General features: G+C 43.2%; 1 protein-coding gene across 2 annotated transcripts in view; it reads left to right on the plus strand.

Annotated features, from left to right (window-relative positions):
• The first annotated feature begins 1,626 nt into the window (after positions 1 to 1,626).
• The window catches only part of MEP1A (meprin A subunit alpha), a 41,615-nt gene continuing 17,974 nt past the window's right edge, over positions 1,627 to 25,267 (plus strand). Inside the window, exons 1-8 of one of the 2 annotated variants that reach the window (XM_040348467.1) lie at positions 1,627 to 1,741; positions 4,219 to 4,240; positions 5,773 to 5,820; positions 8,998 to 9,032; positions 10,757 to 10,832; positions 19,196 to 19,313; positions 22,268 to 22,443; positions 24,339 to 24,560. In XM_040348467.1, the coding sequence (XP_040204401.1) occupies positions 1,673 to 1,741; positions 4,219 to 4,240; positions 5,773 to 5,820; positions 8,998 to 9,032; positions 10,757 to 10,832; positions 19,196 to 19,313; positions 22,268 to 22,443; positions 24,339 to 24,560 (766 nt within the window). In that variant the 5' untranslated portion in view covers positions 1,627 to 1,672. The remainder of the gene's footprint in view (positions 1,742 to 4,218; positions 4,241 to 5,772; positions 5,821 to 8,997; positions 9,033 to 10,756; positions 10,833 to 19,195; positions 19,314 to 22,267; positions 22,444 to 24,338; positions 24,561 to 25,267) is intronic. The other variant, XM_040348466.1, reaches the window with a different exon arrangement.

Below are 25,267 nucleotides of genomic sequence, written 5' to 3' on the forward strand. Positions count from 1 at the left end.
TAGGGCGGCCTGGGAGGCAATTGCCACCCTGCCCCCCGGCCCAGCCCTCCCCTGCTCCCCAGCCTACCAATTACATAGTAAAGCAGCAGAAGCACACTGACAAGTCATTGACAGACATTAAATGATGCCCCCATTATTCATTTTACACAGGGCTTTGCTTCTCAAACAATAAGTGCTGGAACTCAAACACAAACCCCCCCAAAACATCTGCCCCCACACACACCTCACAAACAGTAGGAGGGTCTTAAAGGGGCATTAAATATCAGGATTGCATTACATACAGAGTGCAAAGTTCAGGAGGGATGCACACCGAGTGCAGAGCTGTCACTTGTAAAAACAGAAACCAGACTTCTGTGTTTACAAGTGATTGTGGTGAGCAGGCACCAACGGGTCTGAGCCAGAGGTGGTGGAACTGAGTTCCACCAAGTTCCACCTGAAAAAAAGCCCTGATTCTACATTCTACAACTACAAATCATATACTATATTTTACTCAAATAGAATTTTTACATTTTGACTACAATGTTGTGTTTTCATGACCACATGACCACATTTAATCTATCATCTAGAGACAAAATTGTGTGCCATGAAAATCAACCTGTCAGGGTGGAAACATGCAAATTACCATTGTTTTTAGGAGGTGCAATTTACAAGGCTCTGTTACATAAGTACAATCTGGGTGGCAACCATGGCTCTCTATAGATTCAGTGTAGGAAGAAGGGTAGCCACCCTAATACAGGAAGTGTGTTATTCACAGGATTACCAGTTGAAAATAAAGAGAAATAAAGGGAAAAACTTGGAGATGAATACACATTGAAGACATTATTTACACACAGATAATTACATTCAGATCAACATCTAGAGAACAATTGGGGTTATTTACGAAAGGCAAATCCACTTTGTCCATTTATTGGAAGATATTGGGGGTTATTTACGAAAGGCAAATACACTACAAGTGCAAACTACAAGTGCAAAGTGCACTGGGAATTGCACTGAAAGTGCCCTTGGAAGTGCAGTCGCTGTAGATCAGAGGGAGACATGCAAGGAAAATAAAAAACAGCATTTTAGCTGGCACATTTGCACTTGTACAGGGATTTGCCTTTCGTAAATGACCCCCGTTATGTCATTGGAAGTAAGAGTGGTAATCGGATATTTTGTATAGGAGGTTTCCAACATTATTCACGTATCAGTAAAGGAGTTACTCACAATCAGGAGGTTTCCACCACTATTCACACATATTGGAAAAATTTAGGAAAAATGGAAAAATTTAGGTAGTGCTACACTTTTTTGTATTATTTAGTTGTCAACCTGTTGTTTTGCCCTGCATGAACAAAGCATAGGTTCCTTTTAATGAACAATCTTCATGTTTGACTGTAATTCTATTGCAGAATTCTAAGTTAATATGTAGAGATATGTGTTAAATTGTCAGTCTTGACCGAAATAAAAGTTAATCCCCCAGCAGGTAAAGAAGTGTCAATGATCAGTTTATGACTACTGTAATTAACTGGCTTAAGATAAAGGTATCATCCCGTACTCTTAGCAGCTATTATAATTCCTCAGATAACAGTAAAGACTGGTTGACATGAACTTGATAAGTCGTGCAAAGTCCATATTACCAATATAAGTTTGGGGAGACCAGGAGGGCACTGTCAGTGAGTTTCCACCACTGAGCAACATGGTGGCCCGGGCACTCCTCGTCCTCTGCTGCCTCACACTTGTCTTTGTGAATGTGGCACCTTTTGCGGTAAGTAAGGCTTCAACAGGTGATTTATTAAAAATTATTCATTCGTTTAGTGAAGCAGTTGGTTAAATCAGTTTAAATCACAACTATGTTTTTTTACTAATTATATTTTAATGCAAGATGTTTAAGATCACACCTTGTTTTTCATATGTGAACCAATTTTCTCTAACTAAAAATAATCACATTGAATAAAGTCTATGACAAATTATCATTTGTGATGAGAACAGCCAGCAGGGATCAAAGCAGTTTTTGTCCTAAATTACTTCAATGGGCGTTTGTTAAGAATCTAAAAGTCATGAGGGGATTAGGGCATGGCTAGAGGATGGGGGCTCACCTTTTTTTTTTTTTGGGTGGGCTGGATGGGGAAGTAAGGGAAAGAGGAGTTATAGTAAGTTAAGTAGCAACAGAATGCATAACATTTTTAGGATGCAATATAATTGTGAAATTGAGAATATGTATGATTTTCTGGAAATATTAAGAGAAACTTAAGAGAAACTTATGAAAAATACTTTATAAAAAAAAAGAATCTAAAAGTCAGACTGTGTAGCTACTAGCTTTGTAGAGCCAGGAGGCCTTGTTCACACGGGGTTCAACTTGCATGGTAGCACAGCATATCTCTAGCTTTCACAAAGCATTTGCTCTTTCTTGGAGTCTTTATTTTAACTTTTACTGAGCCTTTAAGCATCCTTTGGCTTTAAGTTGGGAATGGTGACCACAGATCAAGCCCATCTCTGGGCAACTAAAAAATGATTCATTGCAGTGTGGCTATGGAACCTGATTTGGTCTTGATGGCATAAAGACCTTAGGCCTCGTACACATGACCGAGTTTCTCGGCAAAAACCAGCAAGAAACTTGCTGGGAGATATTTTTTTGCAGAGGAAACCGGTCGTGTGTACATTTTCGTCGAGGAAACTGTCGAGAAACTCGACGAGCCAAAAAGAAAGCATGTTCTCTATTTCCTTGACGGGAATGGAGAAAATTGGCTTGCCATTTTTCTCGATGGCTTCATAAGGAACTCGACGAGCAAAACGATGTGTTTCGCCCGTCGAGTTTCTCGGTCGTGTGTGTACGAGGCCTAAGACTGCTAGAGTGAGGGAGAAGAAGCTACTAGCACCGTTCTTAGCAAGCTTTAAGGGCCTGTTCACTTCAGCCCATTGGTTCGTTTTATTGGGCTGCCCAAAACCCCATGACAAACCAAAAATCTTTTATGCAGCGCTATCTGCAGTGCGCACAATGCATGTAGAAGCGCTGAGAAGGTGCATTGGGATGCTATTCAGAACAAACTAAGCTTATAATATGCCCCTATGAATGCCTGCTGATGCTTCTTGAATCTGAAGTCGGTAAGGCTTCTTTCAGACTTGTGGTACTGCTTACCGCCCTCTGAAAAGCAATCCATGGTGGATCAGATTATGTGTACAGCCCTGTCTAGCTGTATTGCTACAATGCAGATGGTCAGCCAGAGGGTGGAAAAACTGTTTTTACAGCACGCCCCCCCCCCCCCCCCCCCCATCATCATGTTGCTCCTCTTAAAGAGACCTAAAACTACAGTTTTTGCAAGCCAAGATTAAAAAATGCCTTTGTTTATAGTTAGCCAAGGCTACCCATAGTCAGGCCAATTCCACATTAAAGTGGAACATTATATAGAAAATTAAGTCCTGCTAGATCACTTCAGGCTGGCCCCTTTTGCAGGTATAGCTATGTAAAACATTAAAATGTAGGTGCTCAGGGGCTCTGGGCTTCAGCAAAATGGCAGCCTCCAGCAAGAAGAAATATGAGCAATGTTGGAGGCAATTTACAGCATACACTAATTTTGGTAGCATAATTATTAATGCTTAATGAATGTTTCTTGCTAAAGAACATTATTTTTATTAAGTTGTTATAGGTTCCACTTTAACAATTATATTAAATATTTGAGACATACTCACTCTGAGCTGTTATGAAGGTGCATTTAAGATCATTCATGGCATGGATTTTCCTGTGGTTGAAAGATGTAGTTAGTCGCTGACCTTGCCCCCCAACTTCAGTTGCCCCCCAACTCTGGCTCACATGCGGAATGCAGTTCAATATTTCAATACAAATGATCTTCAATTTAATAAGCATTTAGAAGTGGTGAGTGGCAGAGTGCAGTATCCTTTACCAACCAGCATCAGATAGCAGTATACTGTAATCTAATTGGTTTTAGCGCTCTTTGTAAATCACCAGTCCACCTTGCACTGTTTATTGAATAAGCCTATTGAAGAAGGAACAGAACAATCCTAAAAATTTCCCATTCCTTATGTGCAATAAGGATCACATCTGATGCTCGCTATCAGTTGTTAACCCTTGTACTGAATGATTATGATCGATTGTTACATGGATTGTGGATATTAGACTACACGTGACCTCAGATCCCCTCAGCAGACTACCAGTTAGGGAAACATTGTTCTACAAGTGATTTCCATCGCATTTAATAATTATTTTAATGCCATTTTGTTTTTCAGATAAATCACCAAACCAACCTGGGTAAGAGCAAAAATCTGTAAAATTTGGAATTGCTTTCTGTTCCACTTATACTTGAATATTCTACTTACAATGAGGGATTGGATTGTCTTAACTGCCCCTATTGATTTAGGCCTTGTACACACGATAGGATAGCCAGAGGACAATGGTCTGAAGGACCGTTTTCATCAGTTCAAACCGATCGTGTGTAGGCCCCATAGGTTAGTTAACCTTAGGTTAAAAAAATGAGAACTTGCTTTAAAATTTAACCGATGGACAGGTGAAAACCGATCGTTAGTATGCAAAAGCATTGGTTAAAAAACGCGCGCATGCTCAGAATCAAGTCGACGCATGCTTGGAAGCATTGAACTTCATTTTTTTCAGCACCTCGTTGTGTTTTACGTCACCGTGTTCTGACACGATCGTTTTTTTAACTGATGGTGTGTACACACGACGGACCATCAGTCAGCTTCATAGGTTAACCTAATGACCGTTGTCCTCTGGCTATCCTATCGTGTGTACAAGGCCTTAGTGGTATCTTGTAACAATATAAGATAGGTGGCATTTAGATCCCTTTCACACTTACCTGATGAGTTGTGTTGTGATACCGTAAGCATGTTATTGTGCAAAATCCTAAATTTAAATTTAAGCGTATTCTGGAAACCAGATACACTTAAATTAGGCTAAGATACGAGCGGCGTAAGTCTCCTACGTGTCGTAACTTAGGGTGCAATATTTACGCTGGTCGCTAGGTGGCGCTTCCGTTGAGTTTGGCGTAGAATATGCAAATGACTAGATACGCCGATTCAGAAACGTACGTGCGCCCAGCGCATTTTTTTTACATAGTTTACGTACGGCTTTTTCTGGCGTAAAGTTAGTCGAACAAATAGCTGGCCTAGTCAATGTTAAGTATGGCCGTCGTTCCCGCGTCAAAATTTTAAATTTTTACGTCGTTTGCGTAAGTCGTCCGTGAATGGGTCTGGACGTAATTTACGTTCACGTCGAAACCAATACATCCTTGCGGCGTACTTTGGAGCAATGCACACTGGGATATGTACGCGGACGGTGCATGCGCCGTTCGTAAAAAAACGTCAATCACGTCGGGTCACCAATCATTTGCATAAAACACGCCCCCCTCATCCTCATTTGAATTAGGCGCGCTTACACCGGCCCCATTTACGCTACGCCGCCGTAACTTAGGATGCAAGTGCTTTGTGAATACAACACTTGCCTCTCTGACTTACGGCGGTGTAGCGTAAATACGATACGCTACGCCGCCTGAAAGATGCAGCGCCCTACCTGAATCTAGCTATTTATATGTACCAAAATGTATTGCATATTTTTTCCTGTTGCTGTTCTGAAGAAATAAATGAAGGTATTACCAAACCCATTGTTGGAGAGTCTACCTCCATTATCGTGATAATAAAATTCAGGTACCTTGAATTTGAATTAAATAAAGATTATAGAAAAAAAACACAGATTGACTTGTATAGCACTTTTTTTTCAGCGTATTTTCCCTTTAAAATTTCATTTGTTGCAAATGACCTTTTTTACAGAAAATGAAGAAGCGGAAGAATTCAAAGACATCCCTGAATTAAATGTGGGTAAGTAATCATTCTGGTATTGCAAAAATAAAGATAGATCTGAACTCCAGGAAAAAGAATGCTAAATACACAAATGCAAATGCGGTATGTAAAGAGTTGTTTATCTATTCAGACTGGGTTCACACTTATGAAAATTGGATGAGGGGTTCCCCGCATCCAATTCGCATGACAGGAGAGTATGACCGCCTCTTTACACATCTTTGGGGCGGCCACAGAGCACATTGAACTGGAGTTCTGTGCATCTTTGGCTCCGTATTAGGTTCGAATTCAGGCAAAAACTTGGGCCTGATTTGTTCCTGAAATGAAGAACAGGGATGCACCGCCCTCCTGCTGTGAGCCGTGTCCTCACGCAGTGTGAGTCCAGCCTAAAAGATTTGTATTTCTGTCCATCCAAGATTTACATAGCTCTGCCACACAGCACAGCCCTGTCTGGCAGGGAAAGGAACCTAAACTTTCCCTGCTGCAAGTTTACTTTCATGAACAAATCTTCTCCACACCCTACCCTGTGCCTTGACAGTAAAAGGAGAAACAGAAATCTAATATACTCCTCTCTCTGTCACTTTGTCCTGTGCTCTGTTGGGTATATTCACACTTGCGAATGCACCCACAGTGCGATTGGATGCAAGAAATCCAGCGGGGGTTCCAGTGATTAGCCGATAGAGGCATTGGGAGGTTGCTGGCTAATCACAGGCAATCTACTGAGGACACAGGGGAATGGCCAGTACTCTGAGATCCTATGAGATCCTATGAGATCCATCTCAGGCCATCACTGGTACTTAAGTCCCAAATCACACAGTCACCAGGGATCACAGTGTCAGTATCCACAAGTCCCAGGACAGCTGCACACCTTCCAGCTTCCACCAGACATATCTCAACGAGGGTGAGGTCAGCTTCTCAGATAGATTGCTTCATGTTCTCAGTGTTGCCACCGCTAAGACCTCAAATTATAGCTATGCAGTCAACAGGCTGCTTCAAGGGTCAGCAGCCCCAGAGGCTTTGGACTTCTCCCTGATGAGAAAAAAAAAACACATCCAGGGCTTCAAGCTATTTATTACCTTCCCAGCCACATTCTGTACACTCCTGTCCAGGGATTGGCTAGTGCATGATACATTTTCAGGTTGGTCATTTGACTCCCCCAGCCCTATATTGTGGAAACTTCTTCCAGGGGCAGGGAGAAGCAGTCAAACTGCCAGCCTGTGAAACAGACCAAATGAAACAATAACTGCTCCCTTGACTACAAAAGAAGCCAAAAACGATTTTTTTTTTACCAAGTATGGAAGTAGGAGCATTTCGTAATTTGAAGGAAAAAGGAGTTTCCCAGGTGTCGCACTTTTTACAATCAGGAACTTGGCCGAATGTGGACTTGCTGACAAAACAAAGAGGGCCCTTTGAATTCGATTTTTGGCAGGCAATTCAAGTAAGTCATTTTTTGAGATCTCTGGGGCCGTCAATGGATTTTCATCGGCAATTGACAACTCTGGAAGCTCTCTGTGAGGAGGAGGAACCACTCTCACGAGTGGTTTCTAAGATGTATGATTTGCTGAATGCGCCACCAAAGGATTTTGTGATGCCAGGCATTAGTAAATGGGAAAGAGACTTGGATAGGACTTTCACCCCAGTCCAGCGTAAACATATTATTGAATTGGCAATGAACTCCTCGATCTGCACGCGGATCCAGGAGTTCAATTATAAACTCCTGACACAATGGTATTACACACTAGCAAAGCTTCACAAATTTTCCATTGAAAACTCGGAATACTGTTGGAGGTGTGGGATAGAGCGTGGAACTCTATTGCATATATTTTGGACGTGTGGAAAGATACAGCAATACTGGACAGAGATTCAGAGAATGGTGGTGCAGTGAGTAGCACTTTCACCTAGCAGCAAAAGGTTCGCTGGTTCAAATCCCAACCACGACACCATCTGCCTGGAGTTTGCATGTTCTCCCTGTGTCTGCGTGGGTTTCCTCCGGGTACTCCGGTTTACTCCCACACTCCAAAGACATGCTGGTAGGTAAATTGGATCTCGTCCAAATTGGCCCAGTATATATGTGTGTATGACTGTGTGTCCTTAGCGTGTCATGATCCTCCGGGGTAAAAATGACCGCACCAGCCAAGTAGATACTGGCTGGAAAAAGCGCCCAGAGGCGATTCAGTTCGCATGCGTTGCGCTATACAAGTCATTCATTCATCTCTTAGGGATTCACAGAATTCCGGATACCAGACGATCCCGCTTTTTTTTCTGCTTCATTGCTCCCAGATCTCGGTTCAGACATATAAAAGATCGGTGCTATGTCATTTAATTAACGCAGCTAAAATGGAGGTGACCTTAAGATGGAGGGACCCTAGACCACCCTCAGTTGCAGGTTGGCTAAATAGAGTAAGAGATATAAGAGCAATTGAGGACCTGGTCCTCTCACCTCAAAATAAAAGAGAACAATATACCCAAACATAAACAGGGTGGAATTTATTTATGAATTCAGAAGAGGGGAAGTTGCTGTCAGAGGAGATAGGCGAGGAATGAGGGGTGGGGGTATCCCAGTACGAGTTGCGTACCTGCACGGAAGGCAAAAATAAAACATTGACATATCCGTCTCTTTCGGGGAGAAAAGGGGGAGTTATTAAAAGGGAGGGTTATGTTTTTTTTTGTATGGGGGGGAGAAAGAAAAGGGGGGAGGAAGGAATAGAGAAATGTGGATGACATATCTTTTGTTTTAATGATTAACACAAAAGTAGAATGAGAAATAAAGGAAAACAGGTAAATATACACTGTGAAACGGGATGGAATATTGAGTAAATGTATGGATATATAGATTAGGTGACGATGGATGTATGTGTATTTATAGGAGGTGGGAAGAAATGTGAATATGAATATGTATCTTCCCCTTAATTTCTTGTTTTCTTTCCATCCTGTTTTGTTTTTGGAATGTTTTCTTCCTTGTCTTTTTATATAAAATAAAAGTAATAAATACTAAAAAAAAAAACACAAAAAAAACGAAATTTGCCTAGCATCCTACGCAAGCAGGATGCTACATTTTATTCTATATCATAACACATTACATACAGTAATCTAATGCTAGTATGACAACACACATTTATAGCACAATACTAATATGGTACATTCTGAAGCCCATTGCAATCTTAGTGACTGTCCTTTGTATTTTATTTTGATTTCCAGGTCAGAGACTCTTCCAAGGTGATATCATGCTTCCGGTGAGTATTGACTTTATGAATGGTAGAACCTGGTGTCATTGTTAATGGTTGTGAATGGTGGTTACCAGGCTGGACTACTAAAGGGAAATGATTACATAAGGAAAACCTTCACAGTTTTGAAATATCACTTTGTGTGCCAATAGGGAGACTTTAGTGCAAACCTGTATTTGCCCAATTAGAGCAAAGGAACAGATTTGGTTTGATGTTTCCCTCCCCGGTGGTATATAGCAACAGTTCTATTCTGCTATTCATAATATAGAACATACCCCATACTTTGAAATATGGAGAAGCATATGTCTGACTCCATTGACATCATGGATGTTTGGTGATTGGCTCAGTGCTGTCACATGGAGGCAGAAAACAGTCCTTAGCCCAGCTGGAGGAGGTTGGTAGGGGTCTTTAACCCCTTTGCACCGACCACCTACCAGACCTTTGAGGCCGCGTACACACGATCAGTCCAAACCGATGAAAACGGACTGAAGTTCAGTTTCATCGGTCCAAACCGTCTGTGTGTACGCCCCATCAGTCAGTTGTCCTTCGGTCCAAAAAAAGAGAACTTGCTTTAAAATCGAACCGATGGACGCCTGACCGATAGGTCAAAACCGATGGTTAGTATGCAAAAGCATCGGTTCAAAACCCGCGCATGCTCAGAATCAAGTCGACGCATGCTTGGAAGCATTGAACTTCGTTTTTTTCAGCACGTCGTGTGTTTTACGTCACCGCGTTCTGACCCGATCGGTTTTGGAAACGATGGTGTGTACGCACATCAGGCCATCAGTCTGCTTCAGCGGTGAACTGATCGGATGGACTGATCGTGTGTACGCGGCCTGAGGCCTCGTACACACGACCGAGTTTCTCGGCAAAAAACAGCAAGAAACTTGCTGGTTTTTGCCGAGACCAGCAAGAAACTTGCTAATCTCTCTATAGGCCTCCTTCACACAGATGAAATCCATGCTTCCAGGGCCCTGCATGTAGATTAGTGGCTGGACGCATGGATAATCGGCAGCGCTCGTACGCCCCTAATGGATGGGCCCTGACTACTGTAACTTAGTTAACAGAGTATTTTACTGAGTATTATCACAATGTATAGACCAGACTCACACCCTGCATTGCATTACTGCAATGTGTTTTTGTACATTACGGTGCACTGTGTAACAGAAGAAGTCTTGATTTTATTAATGTGTTCTCTTACCCAGGTACTACATGTACCATAGTACATGTAGTACCTTGTCTTATCTCCCTATGTTTTGTCTAAGACCCTTTTCACACTGAGGCAGTTTTTATGCGTTTTAGCGCTAGATATAGTACCTTTATAGCGCTTGAAAACTTGCCATGCCGCCGGAGTGTGAAAGTCACACTGAGGCGGTGCGCTTGCGGGACATTAAAAAACGTCCTGCAAGCAACATCTTTGGGGTTGTTTAGGAGCGCTCCTAAAACGCCTCTGCCCATTGCAATGAATGGGCAGCAGCGCCTCTGAAGCGCCTTAAAAGCGATTTGGAAGCGCCGCAACACAGGAGTTTTTAACCCGTTCTTTGGGGTTAAAAGTACCCCGCTAGCAGCTGAAAAGCGCCGCTTAAACAGCGCTAAAGTGCTCACGCTTTACCGCTAATGCACGGGCGATCCCAGGCGATCCCAGTGTGAAAGGGCTCTAAGGCTAGCTGTGAGGTTGGACAGTGGCCTAGGAAATAATGCATGAATCATCTTAAAGTTTTTATTTCTTCCAGAATGATAGGAATGCGCTGCGGAATGAAACCTATCGGTGGAAGTTCCCCATTCCATACATATTGGCCGATAATCTGGGTAATCTCTTAGTTTATCTTTATTTCTTGTCTATGTTGCTAATCTCTCTATAGGCCTCCTTTGCACAGATGAAATCCATGCTTCCAGCGCCCTGCATGTAGATTAGTGGCTGGACGCATGGATAAGGGGCAGCGCTCGTACGCCCCTAATGGACGGGCCGCCACTGCTCAAATCCTTAACTACTGTCACAAAAAAGCACGAGAAGCTGGGTAGTGCCAAGGAGAACATGTACCAATGGAATATTTATTATTATTATTATTATTTATTTTAGTGGTGTTAATGGAACAGCACAATTTTCATGTACAGTCTCAACAGTCTCAACAACAGTGTACACTGGAAGCACATATTTGGCTGTGGAATTACTTTTTTTCTTTACAATTAGCTAGACTTAGATACAGCAACAGTACTCCAATCTAATTAATTTCAGTTTGTAAAAAATTTGTTTCAGGTAGTAGTAGAAGCTTTTTCATCAATAGGCCAGCTTTGATCAGCAGATAGAAATGGGACAGGAGTATGTCGATGTTCTTGCTGATGCAAAACTGTCCTGCAGTTGGTCAGTTTGTATCAAAGCGGGTACTTTTTTTTAGACCTGCAAGGTTAAGGCACAATGTGCTAGTCAGGGCCGGACTGGCCTACCGGGATAGCGGGAAAATTCCCGGTAGGCCGCCTGCTGCCAGTAAAATGTATTAGCTGTTGGCCACGGCGGCGGCCGCCGGACGCCATTGCGGCCGCCATCGCGGCCGCACTTTGCAATTATGCAGGGGTGGTGGACGCCTGCCCTATGACAGGCAGTCACTCCAGTGTCATGCGTGCAGCGTGTGTCACAAATATAAAGCAGCGGCGGGCCGGCCGCGGCGGGTTGCGGCCGCCATGCTCGCCGCCGCACTGTCCTTTGCATCTAACCCGGCGCTGTGTGGGTGGACTCACTGGGACTGGAGGCGGAGCGATCATGTGACTGAGGGAGGGGAGGAGCCGAAGGGAAAGAGAACCGAACGTCAGATCGGTTCCATCGTCCTGTGCGGCGCCAGCACCGCCCACTATTTCTCCTGCAGGGTCACATGGCAGAGGAGGCAGAGAGGACAAGAAATTAACGGCGCCCGCCACCCTTGGAGCACAAGGTGACCAAATATATTTTAATGAAATGCTGACCTGTATATGTATCTCTCTCTCACCATATAACGGTGCACCCCCCGGCCCCCCCCTCCTCTCTCTGTCACCTACCTTTGCTTCCCCTGAAAACTGTAAACTGTATAATAATCTCAGAGAGGGGGGGGGGGGTGCACCGTGCAATGGTGTGAGAGAGATTATACAGATTACAATTTGCAGGGGCAGAAAAGGTAGGTGACAGAGGGGGGGGGGTTGCATGGTGCACCCCCCTCTCTCTGTCACCTTTGCTGCCCCAGCAAATTGTAATCTGGACTGTATAATATCTCTCTCACCATTCAGTGGTCAACCCCCCCCCCCCCCCCCCCCGTCTCTGCACCTACCTTTTAAATGCAAAAAAAAAAAAAATATGTAATTTGAAAAAATAAAAAACAATAATCTGCCTGCGCTTAGGACCGTGAATTGGGCTGCTGCCCCCCTGGAAACCCAACCCCTAAGGCCTCATTCACACGAGGCGGACTCCGTCGCTACGGAGTCCGCCTGCTCCCGTCAGTTTAGCGGGAGATCAGTCCGCAGATGACAAGCTCCTCTCTGCTCACTGAGCGGGGAGGGGCTTGTCGGGCACCGCTGTGTCCCTATGGAGCGATCTGATGAAAACGGACAGCATGTCCGTTTTCATCAGATCTTACCCGATCCGATCCGATCCGCATGGATGGATGGGGACGTGGCCCCCATACGTCTGATTTTAGCGGATCGGATAGGGTCGGATGTCAGCGGACAAGTCTCCACTGACATCCAACGCTCCATAGAGATGCATGGAGCGGCCGTTCAGGTCCGCCGTCAAAACTGACATGCGGACCCAAACGGTCCGTCCGTGTGAATGAGGCCTTAAAGGGGTAGGTGAATGTGATAGAAAATGTGTGAGGATTGGGGTGATGGCGCTGCCTGTGCCTTATCCCTTTATACCAGGGGTATTGAATTACAATTCGCCGAGGTCCGGTCAGTAACATTTTCTTCTAGCAGAGGTCCGAATATCATGTTGGACCTCTGTTGCTGCAGCACAATGCAGCTTGGTGCGGTGCAATTTTTTTTTTTTTAAAAAGGTCAAGGACTTCTTTGTCTCTGTTTCTTGTGGGTAGTGCAGCCCATTAAAATAGGCTAATCCACCCACAACGTGTGCACCTAATGCACATGCACAGATCTTAACCCATTATTATATCAGCGCCCTTAGTCCCCAGTGCACATCACAGTCCTTAACCCCCTTCACACCAAGATCCCCTCTTAAAGAGTTTCCTCAGCTCCCCCTTTACATCACCCCCTCCACTCTTTCCACAGTAATGTTCTCACACTCCCTTAACATCAACCCCCATTACCAGTACTGTCCTCTGCCCCTATTTATATCATAACCCCACATTACAGTCCTCAACCCCTCCACATCACTGTCCTCAGTCCCTCACATCACAGTCCTCAGCCTACCCCCTACATTACATTCCCAACCTCCACTTTAATATCCTTAGCCCCCCTCACATGACAGTTCTTGGTGACCCCAATTTAACTTCTTCAGGCTCCCCCCACATTACAGTCCTCGGCTCCCCCCACCTTACAGTCCTCGGCTCCCCCCACATTACAGTCCTTAGCTTCGCCCACATTACAGTCTTCAGCTCCCCCCACATTACTGTCCTCAGCTCCCCCCACATCACTGTCCTTCTTGGTCACCCCAATTTAACTTCTTCAAGCCCCCCCACATTACAGTCCTCAGCTCCCCCCACATTACAGTCCTCAGCTCCCCCCACATTACAGTCCTCAGCTCCCCCCACATTAAAGTCCTCAGCTCCCCCCACATTACAGTCCTCAGCTCCCCCCACATTACAGTCCTCAGCTCCCCCCACATCACTGTCCTCAGCTCCCCCCACATTACAGTCCTTGGTCACCCCAATTTAACTTCTTCAAGCCCCCCCACCTTACAGTCCTTGGCTCCCCCCACATTACAGTCCTCAGCTCCCCCCACATTACAGTCCTCAGCTCCCCCCACATTACAGTCCTCAGCTCCCCCCACACTCCCCAGTCCTCAGTCCCCCCACACTCCAGTCCTCAGTCCCCCCCCACACTCCAGTCCTCAGTCCCCCCACACTCCAGTCCTCAGTCCCCCCACACTCCAGTCCTCAGTCCCCCCCCACACTCCAGTCCTCAGTCCCCCCCCACACTCCAGTCCTCAGTCCCCCCACACTCCAGTCCTCAGTCCCCCCACACTCCAGTCCTCAGTCCCCCCCCCCACTCCAGTCCTCAGTCCCCCCCCACACTCCAGTCCTCAGTCCCCCCCCCCCACACTCCAGTCCTCAGTCCCCCCCCCCCCACACTTCAGTGCTTAGCTCCCCCTCTTTGATGTCCTTAGCCCCTTTCCCCACATCACTGCAATCCTGAGGCTTGGAATCCTCCCCCCACATTCAGATGTTAGCTCTTTACTTCACCCCCTCACTGTCCTACCTTACACAGACAGATCGGAGGGAGGCACAGCATGTCTGGATAGGGACAGGAGAGGAGTTGCAGGAAGGGAGGCGGGACAGTTCTGGATGGAGGGCCGAGGTAACAAACAGGTGATTGGCTGCTAGGATGAAGGACAGTCCTAGCAGCCAATCGCCTGTTTGATAACCTCGGGCAGCTCCGCCCTCCACCCAGAATTGTTCCGCCTCCCGCTGTCGGCTCTGTGAGGATTACAGAGCGATGGCAGGAGGAAGAAAAGGCTCCTACATCGCAGTACTGAAGCGGTCCGAATGGCAGAGTGCCGCGGGCCGCATGTGGCCCGCGGGCCGCCATTTAGTGATGCCCGCTTTATACCATAAAGGGTGAGAAAAGGACCAGTGGTCCCCACTCACCAGATCCAACTCCCCGCCAGGGGTACACAGCATGTAGTATAGGCTTCCCAGTTTTCCACTATACCTACATATACCTACTACTTTCATATCTGTCTTCCATATATATATATATATATATATATATAATACATTCTTCAAATGTGCTTTAAAATGTATGGTTTTCCCTTTCATGAACAAGAAAATAATGACGTTTGCTGTTGGGCTGGTATAATAATGCTATGGGGCTGGTATGAAATTTTTTCCAGGGCTGGATTTTATTCCCAGTCCGGCCCTGGTGCTAGTATGCATCATAATACTAGCACATTATGTGAAACTTACCTGAAAACGAAGCATTCCAATGATGCAATTTCATCCCTGGAGACCGCTTCCATCTTCCATTTTCTTGGAAAGAAACAAAAAGTTCTTGCACTTTTTTTTTCTTTCCAATGATGCAGTTCGCAATGGATGGAACAGCAGCTATAAATAACCACTGAATATGGACAAAAGAGTGCAGCGCTCTGATACAATCAAATGTGACAATAAAGTCAAAAATTTGCATAAACAAAAATATATATAAAATGCACATGAAAAGGAAAAGAAACCACATCAAGCAATGCACATATAGGGCCAGATTCACGTAGATCAGCGGATCTTTAGATCCGCTCGATCTACCTGATTTAAGATCCGATCCCGCAAGTTTGCGAGGCAAGTGTGTAATTCACAAACCACTTACCTCCAAACTTGCGGCGGCGGATCGTAAATCCCCCAGCGGAATTCAAAGTCCGCGGCTAGGGGGAGTGTACTATTTAAATCAGGCGCGTTCCCAGAATTTCCCGGCGTGCATTGCTCCCACTGACGTCACTAGGACGTCAGTGGTTTCGACGTGAGCGTAACTAGCGACGCGCGGGTTTCTGAATCGGCGTACGCAAACGACGTAAAAAAATGTAAAAGCGACGCGGGAACAACGGCTATACTTAACATTGGCTGCGCCTCATAGAAGCAGGGGTAAGTATACGCCGGGAAAGCCGCTACGGAAACGTCGTAAGAACACTGCGTCGGGTCCGTGTACGTTCGTGAATTTGCGTATCTCGCTGATTTACATATTATTCAACGTAAATCAGCGGGAACGCCCCCGGCGCCATTTTCAAATTGAAAATAAGATCCGACAGTGTAACACAGTGTAACACTGTCGGATCTTAGCCATATCTATGCGTAACTGATTCTATGAATCAGACGCATAGATAGGACCAGTTTAAGTCAGAGATACGATGGTGTATCAGGAGATACACCGTCGTATCTCTTTGTGAATCTGGCCCATAGAGTCCAAATAGTGCCAAGTGATAAGTGAATATCACAAAGTCCAAAAACAAACGACTCAAACTGGAATTGAGTGAATTAAAATAGTAACTTTCAGTGATGAAATGAGTGTGAATGGAATAAGAGTCCCAAATGTAAAGAGAAGTCCCACCACCGGTATAGATGCAGGCTTACCAGAATGTGTGGACTCTGTGAAAATTAAATTTCCAGAGTCAATCAGGCTTGATAAGTCCTTGGACACTGGGTGTGGAGTCTCTGCAGGATGGGAGTTTGGGCAGATGGCTGTGAAGCAAAATTCCGGGAACATGGAACCAGACTGGAAAATCTTTCACTCAGGAAGTGCAGGGGATAAACATCCGTATTAAAGATCCCACATAGATGTAAAAAAGAGAAGGGGGGACGCCATAGTGTAACACCGTAAAAATCAGTCAAAATTTAATAAAAAATTGCACTTACATATCGGATAAGGAAACAGCGCATATCAGTAAAAACGATGGCAACAATGAGGTCATCCCTGATGCATTTCGTGTCAACACACGTTTTCAAAGGGGTATCTCTCTCTTGTGGCCAGCAACAATATTTATACTAGTCCCCCACAATGCAACTCACCATCTGGGAGGAGGCAATCAGCTTTCTCACTTCCGCATATGGGCCTAATGGCATCCTTGCGTGTTCTCCGAATGTCATATAAATATGTGCCCCACGTCCGGTTTACAGACATAATCCAAAAAAAACATAAATAACTAATAACCTGAAGCGAGGAAGGGCTTGGTTAACGCGCTTCCGGGATATAGCAAGATGGCGACGGAGCGTGCGCTCCGCGCCTCGTTTTGGAACCGGGCTCTGATAGGGAGTCTGTGCAGTGAGGTATGGCAAGCGGATAGGTACATGTGACTGTAGTGTGATGTGAGTGTCAAAGGAAGTGGGGGCAGTCTAAAATGGAACAGCTGTGCGGTCCAGACCTCTCTGTGGGCACCGCTATGCGTTCCACAGGAGCTAAATAAAAAAATAAGGATCCGCAACTGTAAAATACAAATTAATACACCGTAACAGGCAATACAAACTGCATGGATAAGAACCACTAAAACTCCAGAGGGATGATACAAGTGGAGTTAGTGTGTGTGTAGAGAACTAGAAATCAAATCATTAAAAAATATAGTTAAACAGGGTCAGACCTGAGGAATAAGCGCCTATGACCTAGTTACTATAAATGGGAAGTTTAAAAAAACTTGTAAATGAATTAAATCGAGAATAATATATATTAACCACTGACCTCAAATTATTCATAAATAGACACACAAAAAAATAAAAATAAAAAAAGAACATAAATAAAAACAAAAGAAACAGCAAAGAGGGTTTTCCCAAAGGGGTTGATTTCCCAAAGTGCTAGCTATTAGAATTCAAGTACAATTTCATCACTGAACCTAACCTCTCACTGTACGGTTTGTCACTTTTTCCCTATCCTTTTCCTACAGCAGCTTCTTATCACTGACAATATGGCTGCTCTGTACCCCACACACACACCTTTTATAATAATGAGATTATTTAAAAGCCCCCTCATTTACCTGTCATGGTTCAAAATTTCAAAATATTTAAAAATTAAATCAGTAAATTCATTGGGACCACACATCTCAAATCTGCAGGATTAATTTCAAACTCATGGTAGCGGTGAACCTGAGCTGCCTACAGCCTTATAGCTGTCTATGTGCAGTTTGAGACCTAATGCCGCATACACACGATCGTTTTTCGGCATGTAAAAAAAAGAGTTTTTTCAGCCTCTAGAAAAAACAATGTTTTTTACAACTTCATCATTAAAACGACGTTGCCCACACACGATCGTGGAAAAAAAAATGCTCTAGCAAAGCGCGGTGACGTACAACGCGTACAACGGCACTATTAATTGGAAGTTCCATTCGGATGATGCCACCCTTGGGGCTGCTTTAGCTGATTTAGTGTTAGTAAAAGACGATTCACGATTTTCTGTCTGTTACAGCTTGATGAATGTGCTTACTCCATTACGAACGGTAGTTTTACCAGAACGAGCGCTCCCGTCTCATTACTTGCTTCTGAGCATGCGCAGGTTTTTCACGTCGTCTAAGCCCACACACGATCATTTTTTACAACCCGAAAAACAACATAGTTTAAAACGTTGTTAAAAAATGCAGCATGTTCGAAAAAAAAATTGTCGTTTTTCAGAACCCCAAAAATTACATTTTTTTAAAACGTCGTTTTTTTACATGCCGAAAAACGATCGTGTATACGCGGCATAAAGCTCTGCTGCTTTTGACTGCTGTAATAAAATCACATTAATAAAACATGACTACATGTGTAGAAAGCGAATGGGGAAAATTACCCCTCATAAGGAAAATATGTATAAGATCCATATCATGTTTGAGGTCTATCAATTTGTGATTTTATTCTGTACCATAATATGTTGGTTGTTAAAATGTAAAATATGGTCATCTGAAAATAATTATATAGTTAGAAAATTCAACATTGAGGGTGTGTCTGCTGTAGCATCATAAAACATGGAAAAATGGAAGAGTGATGGCAGAAAAAAAATCAAGATCAATATCGAGTCTGCCCCTATTCTATGACTTGTAATATATTTTTCGTACATATTTTTTCTGCACTCTTTTTTAATTAAAGGGTATTTAAGAAATGCTAAGCTGAATCTCTGAATCCTTTAAATAAAAAAATAAAAAACCCTTGCTTCTTTGAAGAAAGCTACTATATGTAACCTCTGTTTCATTCCTGTCTGTGTGTGGCAGTGAGTGTCACAGATATTTCATACAGATCAGAACTGCTACAGCAAATGCAATGATCGTTGCATGTTTCGGTCAAAACATATGGTGGTGGCTACTGTGTGCAAGAGTTACCGTAACTGTGGGGTTACCCACCCCAGTGACCATCACTCTCAGTTTGCTGGAGCTTAGATTGTTGTCCCACAAGCTAGAAAATCTCTCAGATCTGGTGGCAGTGGCAGGATCTGAGACTACTGCCAAACTGGTGACTAGCCCTTCACTCTCTCTCGAGTTCAGACTGTCTTTCATAAACTGAATCTCATGTATGCTTTATTTTTCATTTCAGACCTAAATGCCAAGGGAGCTATTCTGAAGGTTTTTGAGATGTTCCGTCTGAAGTCTTGTGTAGATTTTAAACCCTATGAAGGAGAACACACATTTCTTCATTTCCAGAAATTTGGAGGGTAAATTATATTTTTGTAATTCACTTTTTTATTTTTAATACCCATTTCCTCTTTCGCTGTACAAATCCCTAAGTAATGCTGAACTTATTTATGTTTTACTCTTGTCCTTTTCCTCATTTGCTGTATATTCCCAAACAGTCTTTTTCAATCTTCGGGAAATAAATTGAACAATCATGTGCAGGTTTTCAAGAGTATGGCAGTATATATACATATAATGTATATTATACCGAGTGTGTAATATATATATATATATATATATATATATATATATATATATATATATATATATATATATATATATATATATATATATATAATGTACAAACTTACACAGTGCCTTGAAAAAGTACCCCTTGATATTTTCCTTGGCCTTCGTGATGCTGTTATTTCACTAATATTCTCTAACAAACCTCTGGGGGCTTCACAGAACAGCTGTATTTATACTGAGATTAAATTACACACAGGTGGACTCTATTTACTAATTAGGTGACTTCTGAAGGCAATTGTTTCCACTAGAGTTTAGTTAGGGGTATCAGAGTAAAGGTGGCTGAATACAAATGCACCACAAACACTTTTCACATATTTATTTGTAAACAAAATTGAAAACCATTTATTATGTCCCTTCCACTTCACAATTATGTGCCACTTTGTGTTGGTCTATCACATAAAATCCCAATAAAATACATTTACGTTTTTGGTTGTGACATGATAAAATGTGGAAAATTTCAAGGAGTATGAATACTATTTCGTCTGTATTTAGATGTTTGAAGCTCGGGTTTAAACTAAATATTTGCATGAGATTATGCCACAAATGCCAACCCATGCTTGCTGGTTTCTCTGTTTGTTTGTTTGACCTCATGGTTACTGTACCAATAAAAAGTCAAAAAGCCCCAGGAACATTCTTTCCAACTTTGATTACTGTCAGATATAGATATGTAACTTGTATTCCCCTAGTGCTAGCATCATAGACATGTGCACAGGGTGTGTTGAATGTGCCTGGGCACACCCTAATCACCCCGTGCAGCACAGATTCCCCCTGCTACTGACACCATCCACTGCTCTACTGACGCCAACCTATGCCCTATTGACACGTCCACTGCTCTACTGACTGACACCATTTACTGTCCTACTGACACCGTCCACTGCTCTACTGACACCGTCCATGGTTTTATACATTTTAAATTGTTTGCTTACATTTATTGATAAGTGTGTGTGCGTGTGTATATGTGTATATATGTGTGTGTATGTACGTACAGTATCTCACAAAAGTGAGTACACCCCTCACATTTTTGTAAATATTTTATTATATCTTTTCATGTGACAACACTTAAAAAATTACACTTTGCTACAATGTAAAGTAGTGAGTGTACAGCTTATATAATGGTGTAAATTTGCTGTCCCATCAAAATACTCAATACACAGCCATTAATGTCTAAACCGATGGCAACAAAAGTGAGTACACACCTAAGTAAAAATGTCCAAATTGGGCCCAATTAGCCACCCCCGGTGTCATGTGACTTGTTAGAGTTACAAGGTCTCAGGTGTGAATGGGGAGCAGGTGGGTTATCTTTGGTGTTATCGCTCTCACTCTCTCATACTGGTCACTGGAAGTTCAACATGGCACCTCATGGCAAAGAAATCTATGAGGATCTAAAAAAAAAAATTGTTGCTCTACATAAAGATGGCCTAGGCTTTAAGAAGATTGCCAAGACCCTGGAACTGAGCTGCAGCATGGTGGCCAAGACCATACAGTGGTTTAACAAAACAGGTTCCACTCCACGCCATGGTCGACCAAAGAAGTTGAGTGCACGTGCTCAGAATCAACTGCAGAGGTTGTCTTTGGGAAAAAGACGTATGAGTGCTGCCAGCATTCCTGCAGAGGTTGAAGGGGTGGGGGGACAGCCTGTCAGTGCTCAGACTATACGCTGCACACTGCATCAAATTGGTCTGCATGGCTGTCGTCCCAGAAGGAAGCCTCTTCTAAAGATAATGTGCAAGTAAGCCCGCAAACAGTTTGCTGAAGGCAAGCAGACTAAGGACATGGATTACTGGAACCATGTTCTGTTGTCTGATGAGACCAAGAACAACTTATTTGGTTTATATGGTGTCAAGCGCGTTTGGCGGCAACCAGGTAAGGAGTACAAAGACAAGTGTGTCTTGCCTTCAGTCAAGCATGGTGGTGGGAGTGTCATGGTCTGGGGATGCAGACAATTCATTGAGGGAACCATGAATGCCAACATGTACTGTGACATACTGAAGCAGAGCATGATCCCCTTCCTTCGGAGACTGGGCCGCAAGGCAGTATTCCAACATGATAACGACCTCCAAGACAACCACTGCCTTGCTAAAGAAGCTGAGGATAAAGTTGATGGACTGGCTAAGCATGTTTCCAGACCTAAACCCTATTGAGCATCTGTGGGGCATCCTCAAATGGACTGTGGAGGAGCGCAAGGTCTCTAACATTCACCAGCTCCGTGTGATGTCATCATGGAGGAGTGGAAGAGGACTCCAGTGGCAACCTGTGAAGCCCTGGTGAACGCCATACCCAAGAGGGTTAAGGCTGTGCTGGAAAATAATGGTGGCCACACAAAATATTGACACTTTGGGCCCAATTTGGACTTTTTCACTTAGGGGTGTCCTCACTTTTGTTGCCAGCAGTTTAGACATTAATGGCTGTGTGTTGAGTTATTTTGAAGGGACAGCACATTTACACTGTTATAAAAGCTGTACACTCAATACTTTACATTGTAGAAAAGTGTAATTTCTTCAGTGTTGTCACATTAAAATATATATTAAAATATTTACAAAAATGTGAGAGGTGTACTCACTTTTGTGAGTGTGTATATATACATACATTTTCACACGCATGTGTGTTTGTGCTTTGGGATGCACACCCTAATGCAATAGGCTGCGCACACCTATGGCAAGCATGTAAATGATATTTCCGCCCCTAGATGCTGGTCCTACGTCGGTGACTTCGGAGTAGGTCAGAACGTTTCTATTGGAAGTGGATGTGACCATAAGGCCGTTATAGAACACGAGATCTTACATGCACTGGGATTCTACCATGAGCAGTCCAGAACCGATCGAGATGATTATGTAGAGATCTGGTGGGATGAAATCACTGAAGGTCAGTTTAAATATACTATGATGTTTACAAAAAAGGAAAACTATATCCTCCTCTCTCTACAAAAAAATAATTAAGTAGAATATGTGAAAAAAGGCTTTATAAGGCTTTATAATACTTACAACTACATTTCTTCCTCACAGGTTCATGCCCTAAACTTTTTTTGGTGTAGGTTAGGCCGCGTACACACGGTCGTTCCAAACCGATGAGAATGGTCCAACGGGCCATTTCCATCGCTTCCCCGCTGAAGTGGCCTGATGGTCTGATGTGCGTACACACCATCGCTCCAAAAACCGATCGGGTCAGAACGCGGTGACGTCAAACACACGACGTGCTGAATAAAACGAAGTTCAATGCTTCCAAGCATGCGTCGACTTGATTCTGAGCATGCGCGGGTTTTGAACCGATGCTTTCTGTACTAACCATCGGTTTGGACCGATCGGCAGCAGGCCATCGGTTCGATTTTGAAGCATGTTTTAAAATTTTGGACCGAAGGACAACAGACCGATGGGCTATACACACGGTCGGTTTGGACCGATGAAACTGAACCTCTGTCCATTCTCATCGGTTTTGTCCGACCGTGTGTACGCGGCCTTAGGGAACAGTTAGAAACCCTTTTAGCTTTTTTGTTTTTGTGTTTTTTGTTTTTTATGTGGTCTTTTTTTTATAGTCAGACAGGACAGCAGATATGGGTCAAATCTCCCAACAGGATAATAATGGTAAAGCACTTTGGGGTACATTTATATAAAAAAAAATTTGGTTCAGTATTTAGAGATCCATTGCAAATAATTACCATAATGCGTCTGTTATATGCGTTCCTAAGATGATCAATTCAATTTAGTGGCAATAATGTGGGATTTTTCTGGTTGAGGTATTTCAGGAAAATACCACATTATAGTCACCAGATAGAGGTGACGATCATGGAAAATACACATTTTAGACACATTACGGGGTTATTCACAACGGCTGTGTGAATACTGAGGCATTCACGCAGCAAATATTTTCATAAATGGACATCTTTTTATTGGTAGGGTAGGAAAATGTTACAACCTTTGGTTTCTGTGTCCCCATTTGCAAGATTTTCTCTTACTTCATGCCACAGAGACCATGTTGATACCAGCACAGCAAGTGAAATCTCCCCAATGAGGATAATGGCTTCCTATTTTGCAATGCTGCAAAATGTTTGTTCCTTCTCACAATGTCTATTGTTAAAAAACAATTCTCTCCCTATGTGGCTGATTATCTTAAGTTGTTAAGCAGTTGACTTGAGTAAATCCGGGTACACACTGTCAGCTCGGGCTGGAGCCGCTGTACTAATCATGCAAGGTTAGTTTAGCAATCTCCCCCGCTGAGCTGTTGTGTTCTGACAGGGGGACGACCTAAAAAATAGAGAGGGTAGATTGATGTCACCACGAACCAAGATTTGTGTGTGAGCCACTCAGACTGTATGGAAATGAAGTACTGTGCCCGCTGCTGTGAGTGTTGGCCAGGGAGGGAGCTTGTCTATGCTCCAGGCAATGGTAGAGAATGATAGGTGTCCCAGGAGACCCACATCAGGTCAAAACCTGCTGTGTGATAGTGAATGACAGTCTCAGCTTGGACCCCCACCAGGCCACGATCCCAATGCGATGTGTAAGCTCCGGTGGGTGGCGTGAAACGCGCTGGGAGCGTGGCCTGGTGGAGGTCCAGGCTGAGTTTGCCATTCACTATCACACAGCAGGCTTTGATGCGTGGCTCTCGGGACACCAATCAATCTCTAGATTGATATCACCACCCATGTTTCTGGCTCAACCCCTTTTTACAATTTAATTGGCTAATGCCAATAAACTTTTTTCAAAATTTGGTCTCTTCTTTCATTCTGTTCATTTTTCTGTTAATTCCAATATTGTCTTTTTTAGGAATGGGACACAACTTCAACACATACGATGACAATTACATCACTGACCTGAACACTCCATATGACTATGAGTCCGTTATGCATTACGGTCCGTTCTCTTTCAACAAAAATGCCAGTGTTCCGACTATTACTGCCAAAATCCCAGCCTTCAATAACATTATAGGACAACGCCTGGACTTCTCACTGATAGACCTGGAACGCCTCAACCGCATGTACCACTGCAGTACGTAGCAATAATATATAAAAATCTGTATGAATATAATATTTCAAATTGTGTTCTGGGACATCTTACCACAAAGAACTTGACTAGGGGTTAGAAGGGATTGACATCAAGCTAAATTACCACAAGCCAGTTCGTTTTTCCTTTTTTTTCCATTATCTGGATATTTGTGAAGGAATTAACTAAAAGCAAAACAGTAGGTGAAGGTGTCTGCTAAGAGGAGTCAAAGATTCTCTTCTCATTATCCACATTTTCTTTATATGGACTATGAGGCTAAATGATACTTCACATATAGCAGAGAACATGCAGTAATGCCTTCTCACTTTACCTTTTTAGTCATGTACATCATATAGGTTTTCCTTGAGCATCAAGATGTCCAAATACAGACATAAAGTGGAGTTCGGCCTGTTTTTTTTTTAACTTGGGATCAATCCAATGTCCATCCTCCTCTATATTTAAAAAGGCAAATATATATACCGGTATATATTTTTTAAAGTACCTTTTTTTCCTTGTAGTATGTAGCACATCTGGCTCTTTCCACCTAGGCGATGACATAACTATGGGTAAACGATAGGGGGCGCTAATAATTAATAAAAATAACAATGAAAATCATAGGACTGCACTCCTGAAGTCACTAATCCTTATCAAATAAACAAATGTGCACAAAACATTATCAAACAACATATGATTAAAAAATATTGTGAAATATC

This window comes from Rana temporaria, chromosome 4 (assembly GCF_905171775.1).
Source record: "Rana temporaria chromosome 4, aRanTem1.1, whole genome shotgun sequence".
Lineage (NCBI taxonomy): Eukaryota > Metazoa > Chordata > Amphibia > Anura > Ranidae > Rana > Rana temporaria.